This window comes from Microtus pennsylvanicus, chromosome 9, assembly GCF_037038515.1.
Source record: "Microtus pennsylvanicus isolate mMicPen1 chromosome 9, mMicPen1.hap1, whole genome shotgun sequence".
NCBI lineage: Eukaryota > Metazoa > Chordata > Mammalia > Rodentia > Cricetidae > Microtus > Microtus pennsylvanicus.
Genome location: NC_134587.1, coordinates 50,273,532 through 50,297,176, shown reverse-complemented (window position 1 = coordinate 50,297,176; position 23,645 = coordinate 50,273,532). Strand labels below are relative to the sequence as shown.

Below are 23,645 nucleotides of genomic sequence, written 5' to 3'. Positions count from 1 at the left end.
AGGGCATTTAGAGTGCACTGGGGGTGGGAGGTCCTGGGGGAGGAGCTTGGCCCTGTGCCTCACTGGGCTTATACAGAGGACCGTGGTTTTGTTTTTAGCATCCACAAGTGGCTCAGATTGTCCTGAACTCTAGATCCACGGGATTCAAATAGCCTCTTCTGATCTCCTGGGGGACCAGGCACACAGTAGTGTATACACATCCACGCAGGCCAATTTTTTTTAAAAAAACAAACCTAAACAAAAGTCTTTTTTTTTTAAAGAAAACTATGTTCAGTGGTGAATATTTTAGCAAAAGTAAAATTTTACTTTTTTTCAGGCTAAAATAGATTCATTGGAGCCTGATGGTGAAGCAAACCAGATAAGGACAGATGCGCCTGTCGGGCGTAGAGCACAAAGTCCACCACAATTGTTTAGGGTTCCTTTCTAAATAATCACAGCAGATGATATCTGTGTAACTCTGTCAGAGACCACCAGGGCTGGAAGATCACAAGCAAGCAAGCCATGCTCTAGGTGTCTCAAGGCCAGTCTGTCACCCCCAAAGCTCAATACTGGGGGACCTCACCTCCCAGCAGCCATCCATCACAGTGGAGCCGGTGGCTGTTTCCCTCTGGGAAACATACGGAGGGGAAGACCTTCTAGGCTTCTAGGAGTCAGTGTCCCTGAGACCTTCCTTCGTTGTATAGAGTGACGTCCTCCACCCCGTCGTCCAGTAATCCCCCCCCCCCCCCGCTGTCCCTTCTCTGTGACCCCTATCACCACGTGCAGATCAGAGGAGACAGAGGCGGTCTTGACCAGGGGCTTTTTTTCCCCTTTCTTTCTGTTTTTGCTGGTTTCAGGCTTTTTTCTGCTTGAGTGGAGATGAAACAAACATCGCCCCTCCCTCTGCCAGACACACGTGCACTCGCTCCCGGTGCTGCGTCAGGGGTCTGGGCGAGCTGGGTTCCCACACGCGGGACGGCGCACGCCGCTCGCCCGCGCCCCCGGCCCCGGCCCCGGCGCGCTGCCCCGACGAGGCGTCCTTGGGGGACGGAGGCGCGCACCCCGCTCGGCACACCCCGGCACACCCTGGCGGAGCAGCGGCCGGGTCTCCTGCAGCGCAGGGCGCCGCCAGGCGAGCGCGGTCCTGCTCCCAGCGCGACCGACCGCACCCGCCGGGCCTGGTTCTCCGGATCAGGTGGGTCCCGCGGGGCGCCGACACTGAAGCCACGAGCTGCGCGTGGGGAAGCGGTGTGAGCCAGCGGGGAGCGCTGCTGCTCCGGCCTACCCCTACTATGGTCCTTGCTTTTTGTCCAGGCTCTGTTTCACCCTGTACCGCCTCGCTGCATCTGTCCAACCTTCCAGACCAGGGCCTGCTGGGCGGCTGCGGGCCGGGGGCTCCCCCTTCCCTCGGTATCCGAGAAACAGGGTCTGGCTGGGCTGCGCAGGGCAGAGAATCTCGAGACCACCAGTACTAACCTGTGAGTCTCGGAAGGCTGGGGGTGTCTTTTTCTGCTGTAGAATGGGACAGGGCGGAATGGGAAAAGGTCGGGATAAAGTGAGGGACACCCGAATATGTGTGTGTGTGTGTGTGTGTGTGTGTGTGTGTGTGTGTGTGTGTGAGAGAGAGAGAGAGAGAGAGAGAGAGAGAGAGAGAGAGAGAGAGAGACTATGAGAGAGAGACTATGAGAGAGAGACTATGAGAGAGAGAGAGACTTTGAGACTTTTAACAGCTGAGGAAGGATGAAGCCAAAACCAAGCCTGGGTAAAGTCTGAGGCACTAACTTTGCTGCATGGGGTGATGGGAGGTAATCCCGTCCAACTTTTCGAACCACCTCGTTCCCACAGCAAGGAACACCATCCCGCGTTTGAAGGTGGCAGGGAAACCGTTCAACAGAACAGAAGCGCACACGCACGTTTCTATTATTTTTATATTTATTTAAACGCGTACAAAGTAATGCGTTTCATTATGGCGTTTTCACAAACTCTTGAAAAGCATCCAAGAAACAGCAAAGCGGGAACTATGTTAGGGCGCGGGGCTGGGGAGCGGAGGAGGGAGAGCAGAGCGGCTGGAGAGATTGCTGCCTTCCCTACGGTGGGGCCTGGACCGCGGTGAGGAGGGTTGGTGTCAGCGCCACTTGCTCCTCCGCCAGGAGGGACCCGCGACCCAGGGACTCTTTTTTTTTTTTTTTTTTTTTTTTTTTTTTTTTTTTTGTGGTTTTGCTTGTCTGGCCTTATCGTTGTCTGGCCTTATCGATTCAGAACGAATCCGACGGCCTCTTTGTGATAGGTGTGTCTCAGGAGGCAGCTTCTGGGTGGAGCCCTGGTCTTGTCTTTCCTTAGCTGGGAGACACCTTCCCTGCAGACTCTTTTTGGAATGCGAAATACGGATCCCGCTGGAGGACTGGCTCTCAAGCTCTGGGTAGGCGAAGGCAAGGGGGCTCGCCCACGGCTGGGGTGTGCAGGGTTGGGGCGTCTGGACTGTTGGAGCCTCTGCCTTTTGGTGGCACTAGGTTCTTTCTACCTTCTTTTATTTCCTACCACAGTTATTAGTGGGAGTTGTTGCTTCCATCCTGATGGGGTCGTGTGCTGGTCTGAGTTACAGCGATGTTATTAACAGGTGTGTGGTGACTAAATAGGGCAAGGCTGGCAGTGTCCCTTGGGATCACCGGGTTCTGCATGCCTTGAGGATGTTTTGGCTCAGGCCCCAGGGGTTGAGGAGGGGTACCTGGAGGCCCTGGCTCCTGCTCCTAGCTCTGGAGATAGAACCAATTCAGTTCACCCCTGCTTTGTCTTTCTTAGGAGCTCCCAGAGGATGTTTTGGGGGAGTTTCCCTGTCCCCATCCTCCGTGACAGGACCAGTTTTCGGTGGAATGCCTGAGATTAGAAGGTGTAAGGAGAAAACCAATTGATTACAGTCAGGTCCCCCAGTGGCTGAACTTTTACCAGGAAGGAGTGGTAATTCTGGCCATGCTGGCAGCCATTGCCCCAGCTCTGTGGCACTTCTGGGTCAGGGACTGACCATGAGTCCTATTCTCTGGGCACTTGTGGGTCTTCAGTGGGCTGTCTAGTGTAAATGGGGCCCGGATTATAGAGAAGGAAACCAGAGTTCAGAGAAGCCAAGTCACCCATTTATGGGCTCTCAGTGTGAAGCAAGGCTGAAGTGTGAATTCCTTCTAGTGGGTCTCTAAGTCTTGTGGACTTTCTCCTCAGCATCACCCGCCCTGGCTAAAGGACAGATGCCACAACTATGGGGGAGGGGCTGGGGGAGAGGGGAAGGGAGACAGCGTTGGGTGCAGTCAGGTATAAATATTTTGTTTGAAGTGAATATCCTTCCCACTTATTTTAGATACTTAAATTTTATTTTCTAAACTTTAGTTACCTTGTAATTTACACACGCTAAAATCCACACATCATAAGCATTTTTGGTCCGCTGAGTTGGAAGCTTTTTGGAAGGACGGTCCTTCATCATTTTTGGTGGAGCAGCTGAGGTCTTGTGTGACAGAGCTTTTCCTGGGGAGACTAACACATATGTTTACTCTCCGGGATAGGGCGTCCAGGACCAATGAGAGTAGGAACACCACCAAAGTCCAGTTTGGTGAACCTGTAAGTCTTATTGGGGTTATTTACAGGATTATGGGTGAGAGGTTATACAGGAACAGAAATGACGCACAGACAGGTGCATCGCCAGTGCACACCCCAGCATGAGTGACAGCTCACAAAGCTGGGAACCCGGAGCACATTGCAGTCTGCAGGCCCTCAACAGGTTGGAGAGTGTCCTTCCAAGTGACTATGGTCCGTCCGCACTTCTTCCAGACAGCTCAGCGGGTGTCTTCTAGGCAGCAGGTCTGCTCTCAGAGTCTGACTTCCTTGTCTGAGATGGACCCTCAGCTTTTATTGCTTACTCTGACTAAGAGAGGGGGGGTAGTGAATCTGGTCAGTTTTGCGGAGGTCAGGAGGCTGTTTTGAGTTGTTGCTCACTTCCCTGCTGAAGGAGCGGCCCTGCAGGGTGGAGTGTTTTAATCTAGGAGGAGATTGTTACACAAAAGTTTTGAGGTGTGTGTTGGGGAGGGGGCAGGCGTGTTGATGACATTTGAACCCAGGGTCTTTACCCATCCAGTCTGGGTGAGTGTTACCCACTTAGCTAAACCCTAAGCCCCTGCAGTTATTCTGCCTCTGTGAAATATCCCCTAATACCTCCTAGCCCCTTTGCTCTGCCGTTTGATTTGAAACAGGATCTGGCTTTGCAGGCCAGGCAGGCCTTGGGCTCTCTCCCTAGATCCCCCTGTCTCAGCTTCCTGGGTGTTGGGATCACAGGTGTGCCCTCCTGCGTCTCACCTCATACACTTAGGATTTGTTTTTGCATTTTAAGCCTAAGGACCATTTTACTAGAATTAGAGGAAAATGGCAAGATAGGCGGGCACGAATCTTGGTGGAGACTCGGAAGAGTGTTTGGAGTTGTGGTTCAAGGGCAGGCTCATGGAAGTTTGTAAGCTTTTGGAGTGTGTGCGTGCGTGCGTGTGTGTGTGTTTGCATACTTGTTATCCTTAGAGAAACAGAATCCCATAGATCAGGGCAGACATGCTTAGAATTTCAGCTAGAGTCCAAAGAACAGAGCAAAAGGGATGAAAGGAAGAGTTAGGTCTTTTGAGTGAGGACTCAGAAAATCAAGCAGGTTTAGCAGTGAAGATGTATGTGTGAGTACCTTCACGAGGAGGAGTATCCTTGGGGAGAATATTATCTCCTTAAGGGGATAATTATTCCTCCCTATTGCCTTAACACGTATTCAATTGTGTCAACCTTAATTTAGGTCGGCCAGGTGATTGGCAGGCCCATCTGGGTTAATTTTAAGGAGAGGGCAGTAGTGTGTGCCGTTGTAATCTTTGGGACTGATTAGAGTGTAGCTAGGCGTGGTGGTGTACGCCTTTAATCCCAGCAGAGGCAGGAGTACCTCTGTGAGTTAGAGGCCAGTCTGGTCTACAGAGCGAGGTCCTGGACAGCCAGGGCTACACAGAGAAACCTAGTCTTGAAGGAAAAAAGTAAGTTGTGTCTCCAAGGCCATAGATAGGACTTAGATTCCACTGAGTCTGAGGAGGGAGCTTTTCCTTAGTGGGCCTCAGCAAAGTTCTGACACAGCCACATCTATGGGAGAGGCCATCGTCAATGGCTTCCGGGCCTACATTAGACTGTCTAGCTACCCAACGTCTAGGAGACGGCTGCCTACTGGATCTGGGCACTTCCATCTGAAATGGAGGTGTGGAAGGCTCAGCTGACTTTCAGGCCCAGGAGAGTACTGCAGGGGATTAGATAGATAGGAGGAAGTCTACCAGAGGGTAGATGCACTGTAAACAACAGGAGGTACAGCGGTGGCTCCTGCCATAAACAGATCACTACTGAGGATGTGGCAGACATAACTCATTTCCGCCACGGAATCTGGACATCGTCTGCGTGCCCTGAACCTAATTTTGTGGATTGTGTAGAGCAGATGAACCGTTTAATGGAACTGTCAGCATACGCAGACAGCATTTTGTTCATGGCCAGGAAAAGTGTGCGAGCACCCTCCCTGGTGTGTTGGATGCCTGGGGAGCCAAAAGGCCCGGCTCTTCCTTAAACCTCCACTTACCTCTTCTGTCTTGTACTTCACCAGCTATTTGACTCTTTAGCCATCCGCACTTTCCTGCTGGATGCTTAAGTCAGTATAGGTGCCCAGAAATGTATTCAATTTTCTTTTTATCACTAAGGCCTATTGATGCTCTTAGGGACTTGTGCGAGCCCCTTAAGTCTCTTGTCTTCCCCCCGACAGCTTTGCCGTCTGCTGGGATAAGTCCGGGGCTTGTTGACTTTTGTTTCCCCTGGAAGTCCTGAGGGCCTTTCTCTGTGTTGACCCTCCTCTGCCGTGGTCAATAGTTAGGTCTACCTCTGCCTCTGCAGGGCTCCTCTAGTCCAGAGGACAGGTGACTTACAAGAGCTCTCAGAACCTTTGGAGAACTGTCCCATCATCCCTTGGGGCCTGATTGGCCCAGGGGTAGGGTTTAAAATAGTGGCTGTTCTTTCAGCTCCTGTATCTTCACTGGCTCCGGGCAAAGTTTGGTTGTTAACCCCCCCTCCCCAGTCAGTTATGACAACCTTGAAGAGAAGCCACATCATCACTTTTTGCCTTTGACAAGACAGATCTAGAAGGACGAGGATGGTAATATTTATAGTTATTATTGTTATTTATTTTGATCTTAAAGCTTAAATTACCAGTGATTGGTCATTCTCTCTAACAAGTTGACTTAAACTCCAAGGGACATTGTGCAGGGACAAGTTTGCATCTTTTTTGGGGATCAAATTTGTTCTAATTCTAGGGACTGCATTTAGTAAGAACCAGTGTTCAAGGAAGAGTAAGGGCAGGGAAGCTGGGAACCAGCAGGAGCATGTACCACTAATTCCAGAGCTGCTTTGGTTGATGAGCGTAAAGGCCCAGAGTTTCCTGGGAGCTGGAATATGTGCTTCCCCCAGTCCTGAAATTACTTTAGTTATCAGGGTCTAAGTTCCCAGCTGGGGATGGTCAGGATCCACAAGTTGCTTTGACCAGTGCTGAATAAGCTTTACACACACACACATGCACGCGCACACACACACTCATGCATACTCTCACATACACAGACATACACAGACTCTCACAGATTCTCACACACAGACACACACACGCTCATACACTTAACACACACAGTCTCACACAAGACACATACACTCAGCACACATACAGACACACACACACTCACACACAGAGGCACTCCGACAGATACTCCCACAGACACCCATACTCTCACACACTGTCTGTCTGTCTCTCTCTCTCTCTCTCTCTCTCTCTCTCTCTCTCTCTCTCTCTCTCTCTCTCACACACACACACACACACACACACACACACACAGAGTAAAGATATAATTGCCTCTTACATATGACTTTCTTTTCCTTCCTAGAACACAGCGATCAGGAGGCGATCCTAAAAAAGCCTTTTATCCTGGCCACTGCACGTCAGCATCTTATGACTGTAGGGCAGTCTCTATTCCTTTTGGGACCCAGTTGGTACATTTAGGTAAAAAGACCTAAAAATCACCTCTTGGTGTAATGAAGGTTTTCACACCTACTCAGAAGGAAAGTCGAGAACCAGTTTATGGAAATTTGCGAGAACAGCAACAGGACAGGCAAACCATAAATCTTGTTAGCTGCTGGGAGGAAGGAGCCCCGTAAGTGGGAGAGAGTGTGGGGCCTTTTGAGCTGCAGTCCAAGGCAGCTCAGCAGTGGAGATCTGCTAGCAGCTGTCCCAGGTGGGAGGGATCTGTGGAGAAACACTGATATCCAGAGGCTCAGAACGAGTGTGCTTTCCAAAGAAGAGAAAGAATGAGAGGGAAGGAGCAGCTAGACTTTTGTTTTAGCACCGCGAAGGCTGAGAAGGCGGTAAAATGTAAGCACCTGTCTTTTATGTGTTTATTTTAGTTGTTTGAGACAGGGTCTCCTTTAGCCCATGCAGGCCTAGATTACATATAGCTACGGATCTTGGGTTTCTGACTTCTTGAGTGCTAGGACTGTAAGAGTGCACTGCTATTTCAAGTTTGTGTAGTCTCTGGGGCTGAACCCGGGACTTTGTACATGGCAAGCAAGGACTCTGCCGGCTGAGCTTCATTGCCAGCACAGTTGTCAGTACCCTGTAAGCAACTACCTAAAATGAGAGAATATTCTCATCAGGCCCGGAGAGCCGGCTTTCTGCCCTTGGCCAAGGACCGGAGTTTTATTGCCAGCACTCAAGTCAAGTGAGCTAGCTCATAAATGCCTGTGTCTCCAGCTCCAGGGATCTGATACCTTCCTCTGGCCTCCAGGTGCCCTGCATGCATATGTGACGCCCATACAGACCGACACACATGCACATCGTTAACAATAGTAAATCTTTAAAAAGTGTCGTCATCCCAGCAAATACTCAGTTTCTCTCCCCCCTCACAACCATTTCCTGAGTTTGCTGCTCACTGATTTTGTCTGTTCCTGGACTTCATGTAAGCAGAATCGAACACACCTGGTTTATTTCGCTCACAGTATGTTGAGAGTCAGTTGCGATTGCTGATGAGTATTTGATTTTTGCTGTTGTTAAGCCATATTCTGTCTCACAGCTACCTATGCGTATCTCTCCTCTCATTGAAAACCAGGTGGTTGTCCCCTCCCGTGTGGGGCTAGCACACGAGTGTTCTTGTTCAAACCTTTTTCCAGCACTGGTGCTCAGTCAGGAGTGGAATGGGAAATGGCGGGGTCACTGTATGTTCGAGAACCGGAGTTGTTGAGGTGTGCGTGTGTTCACATGTGTGACTGTGCTGGTCCATTCATGCACACATGGAGTCCAGAGGGAGGGGTCAAGTGTCCTCCTCCTGTCACGCTTCTCCTACTTTTGGTGACAGGGTCTCACTGAATCTGGGGTGCTCACCTTAGCTAGACTAGCTGGTGAACAAGCTCCGGGGATCCTCCCTCCTGTCCTTGCCTGTTTCCCAGCACTAGGGCTCTAGGCCTGAACCGCCATCCTGACTTTAAACTTAGCTGTTCTTACACAGCAAGCACCTTACCCACCGAGTCCTCTCTGCCCGACCGGTGTTGACAGTATTCAGTGCTGGTGGCTTTTTCTATTATAGCCATTTGAGTGACTAGTTGATAGTGTTACTGCCTTGGTTTTGTTTTGTTCTGCTTTGTTTTTAACAGTTGAATTTTGGGTTTTGAAGATGAGAACGTGAGCAAGAACAAAATATAAAACAAGCTGGCGATATGCAGGCCCCTTATGGGCCATGGTTTGGAATGGAAGGGACCAAGTGGTGGTTGTCTAGTTGTTATTGGTGGTCAGGATCCGGGCTGGGTGCCTTTAGATTCTTGACAACTCATCCAAAGAACATAAAACTCGAGTTTACAATTAGATCTCTCTGAGTTTGAGGCCAGCCTGGTTTCCAGGCTAGCCAGGGCTACCTTGTCTCAAAAATACACAACAAATAAAATATAAGCAAAAAAAAAAAAAAACAAAAACAAAACCAACCAACTAAACACAAACAAAAAACACCATCAAAATCCCTGCTTTTTGCTTGGCATGGTGGTGCATACATTTAAGCCCAGCATTTGGGGCAGGGAGAGAAGCTGATCACTGTGTGTTTCAGGCCAACCAGGGCTGCATTGAGAGATTCTGTTAAAAACAAACAAAAGAACAGAGAGAAGAGTTGACCTTTACAAAAGAATCAGGATAATTTTATTGAGGTGAGGTTGACGTGGGGATGCGTGGCGGGAGGCATCTGGAGAGAGAGATGGCTTACCTTTTAGGAACACTTGCTCCTGCAGAGGACCAGAGCTCAATTCCCACATCCACATTAGGTGGCTCACAACTGCCTATAGCTCTAGCTTCAGGGCCCACTGCCCTCTTCTGACCTCCTTAGGGACCCGCACTTAAGTGCACAACCCATCCCCCCACGTGCATGTATACTTAATTAAAAACAAAAATAAAACATAAAAAGGTTGATAGCAGGCCAGATGAGTGTTTTTGTTCAGGGCTTTTTTTTATGGCATGCAAGCAAAGGAGTGCCAGGTTACCCATGGCCTCTCTGTTTCGATTGACAAATTAGGTCATAATCATTTTTCTATTGCATATATCTTTCCTTATAATATATCTGATTTTAGTCATATGTACACCTAGGGTATTCTCCCCTGAAAGGTTACTAGAGGTCATAATTTTACCGTATTCCCCACGCATCCAACACTGGTTCAAGCTGGATCCATGGAGGTTCTATTCTTCCTGCCCCGGAGCAGAAGTTATCGAAAGCCGATTGTTAGCTGGGTGGAGAAACGCCTGTGACCTGATGCAGGTGGAGGCTTGAGGGATTCTGAGGCTGCCAGGAGCTTCGCAGAGGGCTGCGTGGATACAGTATGTGCAGGTGACGGAGCCAGCCTGCCTCCTGCGATAACTAGGGTTTCCAGACGCGGTTCTTGAAGTCCGTAATCTAGGCAAATTCAAGAATGTTTCTAAGTGTAAGTGTGACATTTATCTTCAATATTGATTCCTCTGTCCTGGCTTTTAACTGTTTGGACATTTCTTCTTAGACATATCAGCCCAGCATATGCTAACAAGTCCAGAATGGGGTCCAGTTTCTTATGGTGTCCTTCTTAAATGTATCAGCGGATGAAAGGTGGTGCTGGTAGCCAAGAGGTCAGAGAGAGGAGTGTCTGGGGCGGGGAAGGAGGGAATTGAGGGTCGGATGCAGAGCAGCACCGCAGGTGTGGGGGCAGGGCAGCACGGTACTGAGAAGTTCCCCTGAGCAAAGAAATTGCCAGAATACAAAATAGTGAAGGGTGCCGGGGAGGGTAAGTGAGCCAGAGCCACGAAAGCTGAGCCCGCGTGAAGCGTTGACATTTTTTATTATAATTTCTTTATCGTGTGTGTAGGCACATGCATGTCATGGAGCATGTGTGGAAGTCAGTGGGCAGTTTGTAGACCTTGGTTCTTTCTTCCCACTCTGTGGTTCCTGGAAATGGAACTCAGAGAGTTAGGCTTGGTGGCAAGTGCCTTAATCTCCTGGACTAACTGGGCAGCCCGAGATTTTGCTTGTTTTGGGACAGTTTCCTTACATAGCTATGTCTGGCCTAGGAGTTGTCACATAGACCAGGCTGGTATCTCCAACATTTTGGGGTCTCCAAGGCAATCCAGCGGGCTTCACTTTCATAGTTTCACACAATGGCCTCTCTTGGCCTCCACACAGGGACTTGCCTGCCACATGCCTGGCCTCGGCAGCTTCCCGTAGTCATGGAGGGAGATTCCATAATCCCTTTCTTCTCCCCTTGACTCTACAACTAGAACCATGTAGTGAAGCTGCCAAGTTCTGCTGCTTGCTGGAGCTGGAACATGGCCCCCTAGTCCAGGTACATCTTCATCAGCTTTCTGTTTTCAGTGGTTTCTTTCGCTGCCTAAGCTTGGCTGTTCTGGAACTCGTTCAGCCTCTGCCTTCTGAGTACTGGGATTAAAGGTGTGCACCACCACACCTTGTCTCAAGCTTTTCTTTAGTTCCTTTTCACAGGTTGGAACCTTTGCCCAGAGGTCACCACTCCTTTTCATTCCATATTATATCTGCTTTTCTGAAATCTTTTTATCTCCCTGAGCACAGGACTTAGCTCTATTGTACTTCTTGATGCCCCCTTTTTCCTCAAATTATACATTTTGTATTTTTCCTCACTCAACTTGCTCGTTTTCATTATAGATCTTCATCCATGTGAACACTATAACTGTAGCAGGCTTTCTTTGGGGCTACCAACCAGCTCTGAAATCATGGCATGGATGTTAGGACTGTTTCTTAAGACCAGCCTCTCCACCAACACAAATAATTCCAATCAGACCAAATTAGATGGAATAAAAGATGCCCATGTTTAATGCAGTGCTCCCGGGTGGCACCGAGAAAGCATGATGAGGGGAAGAGATGGGGGGAGATCACACAAAACCCGGAGACCACATGTACATTCTCTGGTTGGGGGACAGTTTAAGTAGCCTGTGGAAGTGGTCTTGACCCTCCCTGGGGTTCCCATTTGGCGGGCTTTCTCAGAGGTGGAGTTTGGATTAAGGTAACTCTCAGGGGAGGAGGCTTGAAATGAATTTCCTGCCCAGTATCCCAAAGATGGGTGCCAAGGGCTGGGATGAAGCCCCCGACTGTAATATTCTAGACTCTTTGTATAGACGGGTGTTAGGGAGCTGGGGTGATCAAACGTTCCAGGCTTTTTGGATAAGGGGGTGCCAGTGAGCTGAGATGAAGCCTCTCAACCAAACATTTTAGACTCCTTGGATAAAGGGGCATTGTCTCAAGTCTGGCTGTTTCCTACGGGCATGGGGCAACATGGGAGAGGGGAGAGCTGGGAGTTGGTGGGCTCACGCTCAGTGAGAAGTGTGGTTGGAGCAGCATCTAGTTTACTGTCATCCCGGAGACCGCAGGCAGCTGTTTCTTGAGGGAGATGAGAAGGCAGGTGGCTAGGAGAAAAAAAAATTATTATTAGCCCTATGAATGGGGCTAGCCATGGGAAGAGTCATTAACTGTCAGATAGATGGGACAGAGAAGTGCCCTGGTTGTACAGGTGAGGCTCAGGTGTATAATTGGGACACACTAGCAGATACAACCAGATTTTAGTTGGTAGTCGTCCTTGATCCAGGAGAGTTGGTACCAATGGTGAAGTCCCAGGAGCTGGTGCAGGTGTTGGCATTGTCTGGAGAGCGCATTGTAAGTTGGTCTTGGCCCAGAATGCTCAGCCTTATGCTCATTTCTAACTGGCTTTTATAGCTTAACTTAACCTGCTTTTCTTCACCTACAGTTTGTCTCAAGGGATTTTAACCTTTCTTCCTACTCCATGTCTGTCTGTCTGCTGCCTCTCTGGCTCTGGGCGTCTCCCTGTCTTCTCATTTTTCTCTTCAGCCTAGATTCCTCCTATTTATTCTCTCTGCCTGACAACCCCACCTATCCCTCTACTGCCCAGCTATTAGTCATTCAACTTTTTAGTAGACCAATCAGGCGCCTTAGGCAGGCAAAGCAACACACCTTTACATAATTAACCAAATGAATCATAAATAAATATAACCCATCTTTACATAGTTAAAGTAATATTCCACAACATAACAAATGTAGCACATCTTTGCCTAGTTAAACTAACAATAACCACATGATGGAGTAGTCTATATTGGGCTGTTTTGAGATTTCCACTGCCAGCAGAATTAATCCAAACCCCTCTCTGTAGTCTTAAGCAAAGTTTTTGGACAAGGGCAAAAAGCAGCCACATTCTTTGCCAAAATGTCACAAGCACAGTCTCTAGGCTACATGCTAAAGTTCTTCTCCTTTGAAACCTCTTAAGCCAACCCTGCATAATTCAAAGCACACTCAGCACCACTGTCTTCCCTGTTCCTACTAGGATAGCCCATTAAGCAGGGCTTAAAGCATCCACTGCTTTCCTAACCCAAGCTTCTAAAGTCCACATCCATCCATACAAAAGCGTGGTGAGGCCTATCACAGCAATACCCCAGTCCCTAGTACTAACTTTGCCTTAGTGTAGTGATGAGGTGAACAGGCCTGCTTTTCGTCCTGCCCAGTTCCCGCATGGCTAGCTTAGCCCCGGAAATAATAACATGGAAACTGTATTCATTTAAACACTGCCTGGCCCGTTATATCTAGCCTCTTTTTGGCTGACTCTCACATCTTAATTAACCCATTTCTAATAATCTGTGTATCACCATGAGGTAGTGGCTTACCGGGAAAGATCCTAACCTACGGGCTGGAGATTCATGGTGTCTGCCTGACTCTGCTTTCTTCCTCCCACAATTCTGTTCTGTCTTACCCACCTACCTATGTTCTGACCTATCAGGCCAAGCAGTTTTTTTTATTAATTAACCAATGAAAGCAACAACAGATAGATAGAAGACCCTCCTACATCACCTTAGGGTTTCTGTTGCTATAAAGAGACACCATTTTTATGATTTTTTAAAAAATGCTGGGAGGTCCCCGGTGGCAGTAGGCAGACAGCATGCTCTGGGAGCAGCCAGTCCCAGACAGAGACGGCTGCTGGTTCCCTAGTGGTGGCTGGTCCCAGGCAAGGAGACACATGACGGGCAGGCAGGAGACAGACGTGGATAGACACAACATGTAGAGTGAGGTTGAATATTTATTCAGGAGGTTATGGAGAGGGAAGGGAGAAGGGGGGCAGAGAGAGAGAAGAGGAGAAAGAGACAGAGAAGGGGGGAAGCGAAGAGAGGGAAGTGCACAGGGGCCAGGAGGACCTGTGAGAGTCAAGATGGAGGGCAGGGGGTTGCCGGGAGTGGGCGTGGCTTGCCTCTTAAAGAGACAAAAACCATAACAACCTTGACCAGGGCAACTCTTATATAGGAGCATATTAGATCTCAACCACACCCCCACAGTGACACAAGGCAGTCACGCCTAATCAGCTGTGTGGGTTCACGCGGGTGGTGAAAGGAAAAACTTAACCTCTGTGGCTGGGGGCGGGGGGGACTCAGTCTCCCTGAACTGAAGCACTTTCCCTTTGCTTCTTGGCATCTTACTTTTTCCTATATTTGCACTTTAGCTCGTAGATTTTCATGTCTCAAAACAACCTGAATGAAGTTTCCAAAAATACAATACCAGGTGCAAGTACCTGACTCATGAGCTACCAGGGTTTTCCGGGTTCCCTCTAAACCAAGTTTTGCATACGTTTTGTATCCATGGGAAACTCTCAGGCATGATTTACATAGGACAACGAAAGGTGTCTGTAACACAAAGGATGGATTAGGGGCTAGGTGAAAACTCCAGAGCTAGGCCAGGTATAGCCCAGCGGGTATTCATGGCTAGCGGACATTATGCAGCAGTCCTAATAGTGTCCTAATAGGTCCTATGGGCCTGTGGGGTCCCTTTTCCCCCCTTTTTTTCAATGCACCACATCTCATTCCCTTTCCTTAAGTCCTTTCTCCTTTCATGGTCCCCCTTTCTAGTCATAACATATACTCACACTCAAATAACTAATGTACAACGTAACTACACATACAGATATTAGGGGCTAGGGTCGGCAGATGAGAGAGAATGGGATGTTTATTTTTCTGAGCTTGGGTTGCCTCAATGTAATATCCCCCAGTTTCATCCATTTTCCTGCAAATTTCATTTTTATTTGTGGCTTAATAAAATTCCCATGTGAATTTATATATTCTGCATTTTTATATTCACTCACCAGGCTGGACAGCTAGGCTGGTTCCGTTTCTTTGCTATTAGGACTAGATCAGCAGTCACCAAGGATCTCCGAGGTAGGATGGGGAGTCCCGGAGTGGTGGAGCTGGGCCATGTGGGTCAGTTTGGTGAGAAGGCTATGCACAGATTTGCATAGTGGCTACACCGGTTTGTGTTCCCACCAGCGGGGAGTAAGGATTCCTCTTGCCTCACATCCTTGCCCACGTTTGTAGTCACTTGTTTTCTTGAGGATGGCCGTTCTGACTAGGGTGAGATAGAGTCTCAGAGCCACTTTAATTTGCATTTCCCTGATGGCTGAGGATGTGGAACATGTTTGAAACAACAACAACCCCCAACAAACCAAAACCATTTATGGACCAGTTGTGTTTCTTTTGAGAACGGTTTGGCTCGTTGGCCCACTTGTTAGTTGGAGGGATTTTGGCGTGCTTTTTTTCTTCAGTTTTTCTTTATTTCAAGACAGAGTTTCTCTGTGTAGCCCTGGCTGTCCTGGAACTAGCTCTTAGACCAGGCTGGCCTCAAACTCAGAGATCCCCTTGCTCTGTCTCCCGAATGCTAGGATTAAAGTGCCATCACTACCGGGATTTTTCGGTTCTGTATATCGTCTAGATGGTAACTTCTGACTGAAGTATAGAGACAGCAAAGACCGCATTCTGCAGGCCTTGTTTCTGCCGAGAGCATTAATTCCTCGTAATCTTGCTTGTCAGTCCGTGGGTCTGTTTCCTGTGCTGTTGGCTTCCTTCCACCAGGAAGTTCTTATTTATACCTACATTTTGAAGTGTTTCTCTAGAAGTGTGACGTTTAGCCTTGAAATAAAGTCTTTGATCTCCTTTAAATTGGTTGTGTGTGTGCAAGGTGAGAGACACAGATCCAGTTTTATTCTTCTGTAATATTCTTTTTTTATTTCTTTGTTTTTGCCAGCATCTTTTTGTTGAATAGGATTTTTTCCAGTTATGCTATTGATACCATTATCAAAATGTAGTTATCACAACTGTGACCAAGATTTCTGTCCTGCCCGGTTCTTTCTGTTGACAGAGGTTTCTGTCTTGCCCAGTCCCAAAGAAACATACAAAGGTCTGCATTAATTATAAACTGATTGGCCTAGTAGCTCAGACTTCTTATTAACTCTTATAACTTTTATTAGCCCAATATTCTTGTCCATTATTAACTCTTATGACTTATATTAGCCCATTATTCTTCTTAGCCACGTGGTTTGGTACCTTATTTGGCGAGGCAGTCACATCTTGCTTCTGTGTCTGGGTCACGACTGCAGACTGAACTTTCCTCTTCCCAGAATTCTCCTGTTCTCATTGCCTGCCTCTACTTCCTGCCTGGGTACTGGCCAATCAGCATTTTATTAAAATACAATTGACAGGGTACAAACCATTGTCCCAGAGCAATTTCTGATCGTTGTTTTACACATCAGTATTTGTGCCGTTGCCACGCCGTCTCTGTCACTGGGCTCAGTAGCATAGTTCAGGTATTGTGCCTCCTCTAGCACTGTTCTTTCTGCTTAGCATTGAGTTGACTATCTGTGGTCTTTTGTGTTTCTTTCTGAATTTTCAGGTTCTTTCTAGTTCCATCAAGAATATCATTGAAATTTTGATAGGGATTGCACTGAATTTGTAGATTAATTCTACACTTCTAATAGTGGTGTAGATATTTCGCCTTCTCAATACTGCCAAACCATGAGCATGAAAGGTCTTTGCATTATCTATTTCTACTTTATTTTTTCACTGTCTTAAAGTTTTCCCTGTACAGGTTTTTACCTCTTCATTTAGGGTTATTCCTAGGCTTATTGTTTCTTTATCTTGAATCTATTGAGAATGGAATATTTTTCCTTAGTTGAGTTCATTTTTGGCACATATAAAAACCTACAGGCTTTTTTTTTTCTTCTTGCAACTTTACTTAAAATGTTTTTCAGATCTAAAAGTTTTCTGGTAGAGTCTGTAAGGTTCTTTAGTGTAGGATCATGGAGTCCGCAGCTGGGAGCAGTTTGACTTCTTTTTCTGCTTTTATTCCGTTCACATCTTCTTATCTGAGAGCTCTGAGACTTTGAGCACCATGCTGATGGGTGGAGGAAGTGGGTGCCCTTGTTTCCTTCCTGAATTCATAAGGAATGCTCTATCCTTGCTGTAGGTTTGCTACATACAGCCTTTATTTATGCTGGCATGTGTTCCACCGGCTCCTAGTTATCTTTTTATCACGAAGCATATTGAACCTTCAGGTGTCATTTAGTACCAAGGTGAACATGTATATTTATGTGATTGGTCATATTTATTGGTTTGCATATGTGGAACCAACCTTGGATCTCTGGGATGAAACCAACTGGTTATGTTGTTTTCGATTTTTTTGGTTTTTTTTTGTTTGTTTTTATCTTAAGACTAAAAGCCTTATGTGTACGAGTTGTTTGCCTGCATGTGTGTATATGCATCGTGTGTGTCTGGCACCTCTGGAATACAGAACTGGGTATCAGACCCTTTGGAACCGGAGTAAGACAGTTGCCAGCTGCCATGTGTGTGCTGGGAAGCAAATCTCTGTCCTCTGCAGGAAAATGCATTTAATGGCAGGGCCATTTCTCTAGCCCTGCTAGTGTGTTCTTGGATTTTGTTAAAAGTTCTTGCATCTCTGTTCATCAGGGAAGTTGGGCTGTAGTTTTCTTTTTTGTTGTGTTTTTTTTTTTTTAAATCTGGCCTTGGTGTCAGTAATGCTGACTCTATAGAGTGAATTTGGGAGTGTCTCTTCCTGTCCTGTTTTGTGAACAGTTTTAGAGGTGCTACTAGGTCTTCCTTAAAGAGTGGGATCCGAGGCTGAGAGATGGCCGCTCTCCCAGAGGACCAGAGTTCGAGTCTCAGCACTCACAGGCAGCTCACAGCCAGCTGGAACACCATCCCAGGGGGGTCACAGAGGATACCAGAGGATCTGATGCCCTCTTCTGGCTTCCATGGGCACTGCAAGCATGTGGTACACATACATGCAGGCAGAAACGTTCATATAAATCAAATAAAAGAAATTAAATTAGGATAATAAAATCATCGTTTAAAATTAAGTCTGGAACTCAGTGAATCTTTATGGTCCTGGTTTGTTGTTGTTGTTGTTGTTGTTGTTGTTGTTGTGAGGAGCTCATGCCGCTCTAGTCACACCAGTGACCAAGCCCCTCCCTGAGGACCTCTAACTGCCAGGTTCCACCTGCAAAATATTCTAAACTGCCCTAACTTGAACCTTGCCCCCACCCTACAGAGTAAAAAGCCCAATCTCTGGACGAAATCCTACTAGTCTCCACGGTGGAAAGTTCCACCCTGAAAAGTCCCACCCTTTCCCAAGAAACTCTATATAAGCCCTGTGTCCTGTTCACTTTGCTGCTGTGATTTTACCCAAGCAGAGGCAGTCACCCTCCTGGTTTTTTTCCCTCCCAATAAATCTCTTGTGTGAGGTTTGTTGTGTGGTGTGATTCTGTGGTATTCCTTGGCTCTCAGCTGCTAGAATACCTTTCCATTTTAAGCTGTAATGCCTACAAGGAGATTTAATTAATTCTTGCTTCAGTCTCATTGTTTTAGGTATGTTTAAGATGTTTCAGTCTTCTTAAGCCAGAAATTTTAAAGCTGTTTTCTTGAGAAGTCCCGGGAAAGAGATTAAACAATAAGGAGCTATAGTGAGGTGAGGTGGGGGCAGGGGCTTTTAGAGTGGAAAGGATTAGTAAAGTCTGGGTTCATGCTGGGTTTGGTGGTATATACCAGCAACTCAGGAGGCAGAGGTAGGTGGAATCTCTGTGAGTTCTAGGCCAGGGCTACATAGTGAGAGCCTCAAAAACAAACAAACAATCAAACAAAAAAACCTACGTGTAGATGGAAGGTTTTTGTTGGGTCTCCCTTACTCCTATCACACTTGAGTCCTGCTGCGTAGATGGGCTCCTGAGGACATGGCCTTCCCTCCTGAGAGGAGGCATTTGGGAAGTAAAATGAGTAGTTGAGACCTAGGCCAGCCTGTAGGCAGAAGGGTCACCGTTTAGCATGCTTACCCAGCATTATTTCTGAGAATCCTCCGGCGCTAAAAGGAGGACGTACAAAGGACTGTCTAGGACTCTGACCAGGGCTGGTTTTCTCCGAGTGCCCAGTCTCCACGTGAAGACTGTAGAGCTCTGGGACGTGGAATTGAGGGAAACTGGGAATTTCCTGTGGAAGCAAGGCCCCACAGAGAGTGAGTAGGATGGAGGAGGGGCATGCAGACGGGGAGGGGAGGCGCGAAGCTGAGAGAAGGGTGGGGCTGGGAGGGAGCCAGACAGACCCTGGGAGAATTGCAAGACTCTAGAGGAGAGCAGGAAGCAGTCACGGAGTTGATGTGACCAGAACTGTCTGCACAGTGGACAGTTGAGAAGGGAGATTGTGTGATCCTGGCGGGACAACAGGATAGGAATTGTTTCTCCATTTTACCCGTAGGCAAACTGAGGCTTGCCCAGGAATGAAGAGCGAAATGGAGAATTGAGTCATGCAAGCTAAATTTCGGTTTCCAAGAGTGGCTGGGAGCTCCAGGGAGAAAGCATTATGGAGGCAGCTGCTAGGTCATAGGGAATCAGAGAAGGCTCTTGCCTGAGTGGGGGGGGGGGACAGCTGCTGGAAATGCTGGGGGTGGTGAGGCATTAGGACCCCCCAAGGCCTCACGCTCTTACTCGATGACAGCCACCACACCCAGTTCTTGAGGTGCCGGGGACCAAACCCATGTCATCCTGGATGTTGGGCAAGCACTCTACTTGAGTCTGTGGGTCCTGTCTCAGGAGGGTGTCGAATGACCCTTTCACAGGGGTCGCTTAAGACCGTCAGAAAACACAACTATTTACAATTCATAACGTAGCAAGATTACAGTTATGATTTTCTGGTCAGGGCCCCCAGCGTTAGGAAGGTTGAGAACCACTGATTTCGATGCTTTGGTCTGGGCTCTTCTGCAGGCTGGGCCACTGGGAAGGACTGTGGGCTGAAAGTGAGGTGGTCATGCCCCACCTAGTTCTAGTGCTTCTGGCTCTGGTGGCATGTGAGCCTCCGTTTCCCTGCTAGACAAACAGCACAGGGCCCAGGCTGGTTGGATAACCTACCTGAGTATCCACAGCTAAGCAAAAGGAGAATTCCGAACCCACAGGAAGTGAGTTCTCAAAGCAAAACCCGAAGAGAAGGAAGTGCCTGTTATTTTCAGAGGGATCCCAAGTGGTCAGCTCTCTTTACAGTTTGGACAGCCGGAAGTGGCTTTTAGATGCACCTGCCTGGAGACTCACAGTGGCTCTGCCAGCTGTGCAGCACCCACACAGCTGCCCTCAATCCGTTCTTGGGTTTGCTCATTCATTCAGGATTGATGGTGCACTTGCAGAGACTGTGCACCTGCCTGAGGAGAGGTGGAATCTCGCTTGGAAGATGGTGCTTTGATGTTGGAGACAGCCTCAGTCCTGGTTGCGGTGGCTAGGGAGCACTTCCCCTTCCCCGGCAGATGTGACCTTCGCACTGAGAGTGAAGAGGAAGTTTCTGAGGCAGGGGAACCCTTAGTGGGAACCAACCATCCCACCCTCCCTGCAGCTCCTCCAGAATGCTGAGAACACTCATAGCTGGAGGCAGAGAGGAAGCCAGAGGAGAGAGCCAGCCTGGTACCCACTCAGCTGCTTAGAGGGGTGAATTAGTGTTAGCCACATCCAGGGAGCAGCTGCCTTCCTCCCCCTCCAGAAGACCCAGTGTGCTTATGTGGCAGGCCAGCTGTCCCTAGGAGGAACTTGTCTGCCATCGGTCAGGGAGAGGCCTCAGATGGCACTCACAAAATTAGCGACAAGGTTGAGGGAACTTGGCACAGTCCGGGGTTGCTGGTGGATGTCTGTAGATTCTTAAGAACATCTGGCTTCTGTGTTAGCCAGGACCATGCAGAGGGAGGGTAGACAGTATTTGTACATGCCAACTGGACTGAGCACTTGGGACGCCATCTTGAATACGTCCTGAATGAAAGCCACCGCAGAGGTGCACAGTGACTCTGAGTCCAAACACCAAATCCCCCAGATGTGTCAGTCAGAGATGGTGGGCATAGAGTGCAGGGGGAGACAACAGCACCGGGGCAGACAGGGCGTGCACAGAACCAGTCAGGCCTGGACAGTACGCAGGGGCTTGCTCGGGGTCACGTGACCCACAGGTTGAGAACTGCTGAGAGTTTTCAGTGGAGCCTTATGCAGAGTCTCTGTGAGGCCCCTTTCGATTGTAGCCTCTCTGATACACTTTAACAATTAGGAACCCCTCCCACTTCAATCCTGGGCTAGTGCTGGGGAGAGAACACAGGGCTTTATGCTTGCTGGGTAAGCACTCACTCTACCACTGAGCTGAACATGGAGGGCTAATTTTCCAAAAAGCCAAAGGGCCAGGCTGTGGCTCAGCTGGTAGAGTGTCTAGCTTGCGTAGAGACGGGTTTTGCTGCCAGCGCAGCACAAATGGGGCATGCATGGTGGCGCACTTGGGAGGTGGAGGCAGGAGGATTGGAAGGTCATCACTGGTTACATAGCTGTCCTGGGATACTGGAGACTTGGACACCCTTTGAGGTGAGATTTCACTGTGTAGCCCTGGCTGGCCTTGAACTCAGAGATCGACGTCTGGGATTAAAGGTGGGCACCACCACTTCCGTAAAAAGGAACCACATAGCCGGGCGATGGTGGCGCGCACCTTTAATCCCAGCACTCGGGAGGCAGAGGCAGGCGGATCTCTGTGAGTTCGAGACCAGCCTGGTCTACAGAGCTAGTTCCAGGACAGGCTCCAAAGCCACAGAGAAACCCTGTCTCGAAACCCCCCCCCCCCAAAAAAAAGGAACCACATTCTTTTAAACAAATAGATTACCAAGCCACCCTAAAGGCCCACACGTTAAGGGCTGACTACCGCCTTCCGGGGGCGGGGCCTAGGAACTCCTTCCTCATCCCCAGGAAAATACAGCCTCTCAAGTGGCAGGTGGTGTTAGCAGATGTTTGGTGTCTAGTTCTTCCAAAGACAGTGCCTTGCTGTGTGGCGTTTGTCAGTTTTCACAGTGTAAATATTTCCATCCTGTCCATTTCCAGTTGCTGCTTGAGGAACGGAGGGAAGGCACAGGGGAGCCCGCAGTGCTGTGGCTTTTTCCGCTCTGCCTGCATTCAGTTGATAAAAGTGAACCCAGAGGGTAGCTAACAACGATCAGAGAGGAGGGGCGGTTGCCACCTTCCCTCTTGGTATGACTCACTGGGACACTTGTCAGTGTGTCTGACTGAACCTTATTTCTATGGCCTGTTGGTTGTCACACACTTATGTATACATTTATGAAAACAATCTACTGAGCTCACTTAGTATATTGTTTGGGGCTGATTGCTCGGTGTGGGGTCACCTTCTGGGGCATCCGCTAACTGAAGTGACTGTTGAAAGAGTTCCCGGGTCAGATCCTCCCCTGTCCTGAGTTACTCTGTCAAGGTCTTCTGTTTGAGCCAGGAGTGGTAGCTGAGGTGGTGAACACACTTGTAATCCCAGCATTTGGGAGGTGGGAGAAAGAGCGATCAGGAGTCCAAAGCCATTCTCACCAACACTGAATTAGAGGTCAGCCTGGGCTGCAGGAGCCTTGTTTCACTCACACACACACACACACACACTCTCACAGGCTCACATACACACACTCACAGGCTCACATACACATACTCACAGGCTCTCATACACACACTCACAGGCTCACACACATACACACAAACTCACACACACAGGGTCACACACACACACACACAGGCTCACATACACACACTCACAGGCTCACACACACACACACAGAGGCTCACAGGCTCACATACACACACTCACAGGCTCTCTCTCACACACACGGGCTCACAGGCTCACATACACACACTCACAGGCTCACACACACACACACACAGGCTCACATACACACAGGCTCACATACACACACTCACAGCTCACACACACACACAGGCTCACAGGCTCACATACACACACTCACAGGCTCACACACACACACACAGGCTCACAGGCTCACATACACACAGGCTCACATACACACACTCACAGGCTCACACACATACACACAAACTCCCACACACAGGGTCACACACACACTCACAGGCTCACATACACACACACACACACACTCACACCTCTCTCCCTTTCATTTGCTCTATAACCCTTCTTGACACCTGGGCTTCCTCTCTTTATTCCCTCATTTACAGCTTTGGATTGACTCCAAATCAGCCCTCTAAGGCAGCGGTTCTCAACCTGTGGGTCTCAACCCCTTTCTTTCAAAGGCAGGGTTGAATGACCTTTCACAGGGTTCACCTAAGACTGTCAGAAAACACAGATATTTATATTACGATTCACAACAGTAGCAAAATTACAGTTACAAAGTAGGAATGGAAGTCATTTTATGGTTGGGGGTCTGCCCAGCTTGAGGAAGGCTGGGAACCACTGACCTAAAGCCCACCCATTAAAGGCGCCATTTCCAGAGGGCTGCTATTTGGAGGGGGAAAGCTTTAAGAAGTGGGGCCTAGACAGAAGTCTCAGGTACAGGAAGGGGCACTTGAAGGGGCAGTGGATTCCTAGACCCCTTTCTCTGCCCTCCTCTGTTTTAGATGAAAAGAAATTTAGTTATGTGTGCGCATGCGTGTGTGTGAACATGTGTGTGCAGTGCCCATGGAGGCCAGAAAGGACATTGATCCCCTGGAGTGGGAGTTACAGGTGCTGGTGAGCACCTGGTGTGGGTGCTAGGAACAAAATTTGGCAAGAGCAGCAAATCCTTTAAAGCCCTGAGCTCCCTCCTGACTTTTTTCCTTCTCATGTAGCCCAGGCTTGCCTAAAAAACCCCAAATATCCAAGGCTGTCCTCTGACTCCATTTCCTCCACGGTAGGATCACACAAGTATGCTATCAGGACCGGCTTCTTC

General features: G+C 48.5%; 1 protein-coding gene across 6 annotated transcripts in view; it reads left to right on the top strand.

The window, feature by feature from the left end:
* Positions 1-927: 927 nt before the first annotated feature.
* The window catches only part of Ggta1 (glycoprotein alpha-galactosyltransferase 1 (inactive)), an 83,759-nt gene continuing 61,041 nt past the window's right edge, over positions 928-23,645 (top strand). The window contains exon 1 of one of the 6 annotated variants that reach the window (XM_075986008.1): positions 928-1,174. Coding sequence is in view for 1 of the 6 variants with exons in the window: in XM_075986002.1 (XP_075842117.1) it covers positions 2,354-2,398 (45 nt within the window). In the remaining 5 variants the exon portion in view is untranslated. Of the gene's footprint in view, positions 1,175-2,310; positions 2,399-18,837; positions 18,927-23,645 lie in introns of those variants that run through there. The other 5 variants (XM_075986007.1, XM_075986002.1, XM_075986005.1 and 2 more) reach the window with 5 other exon arrangements.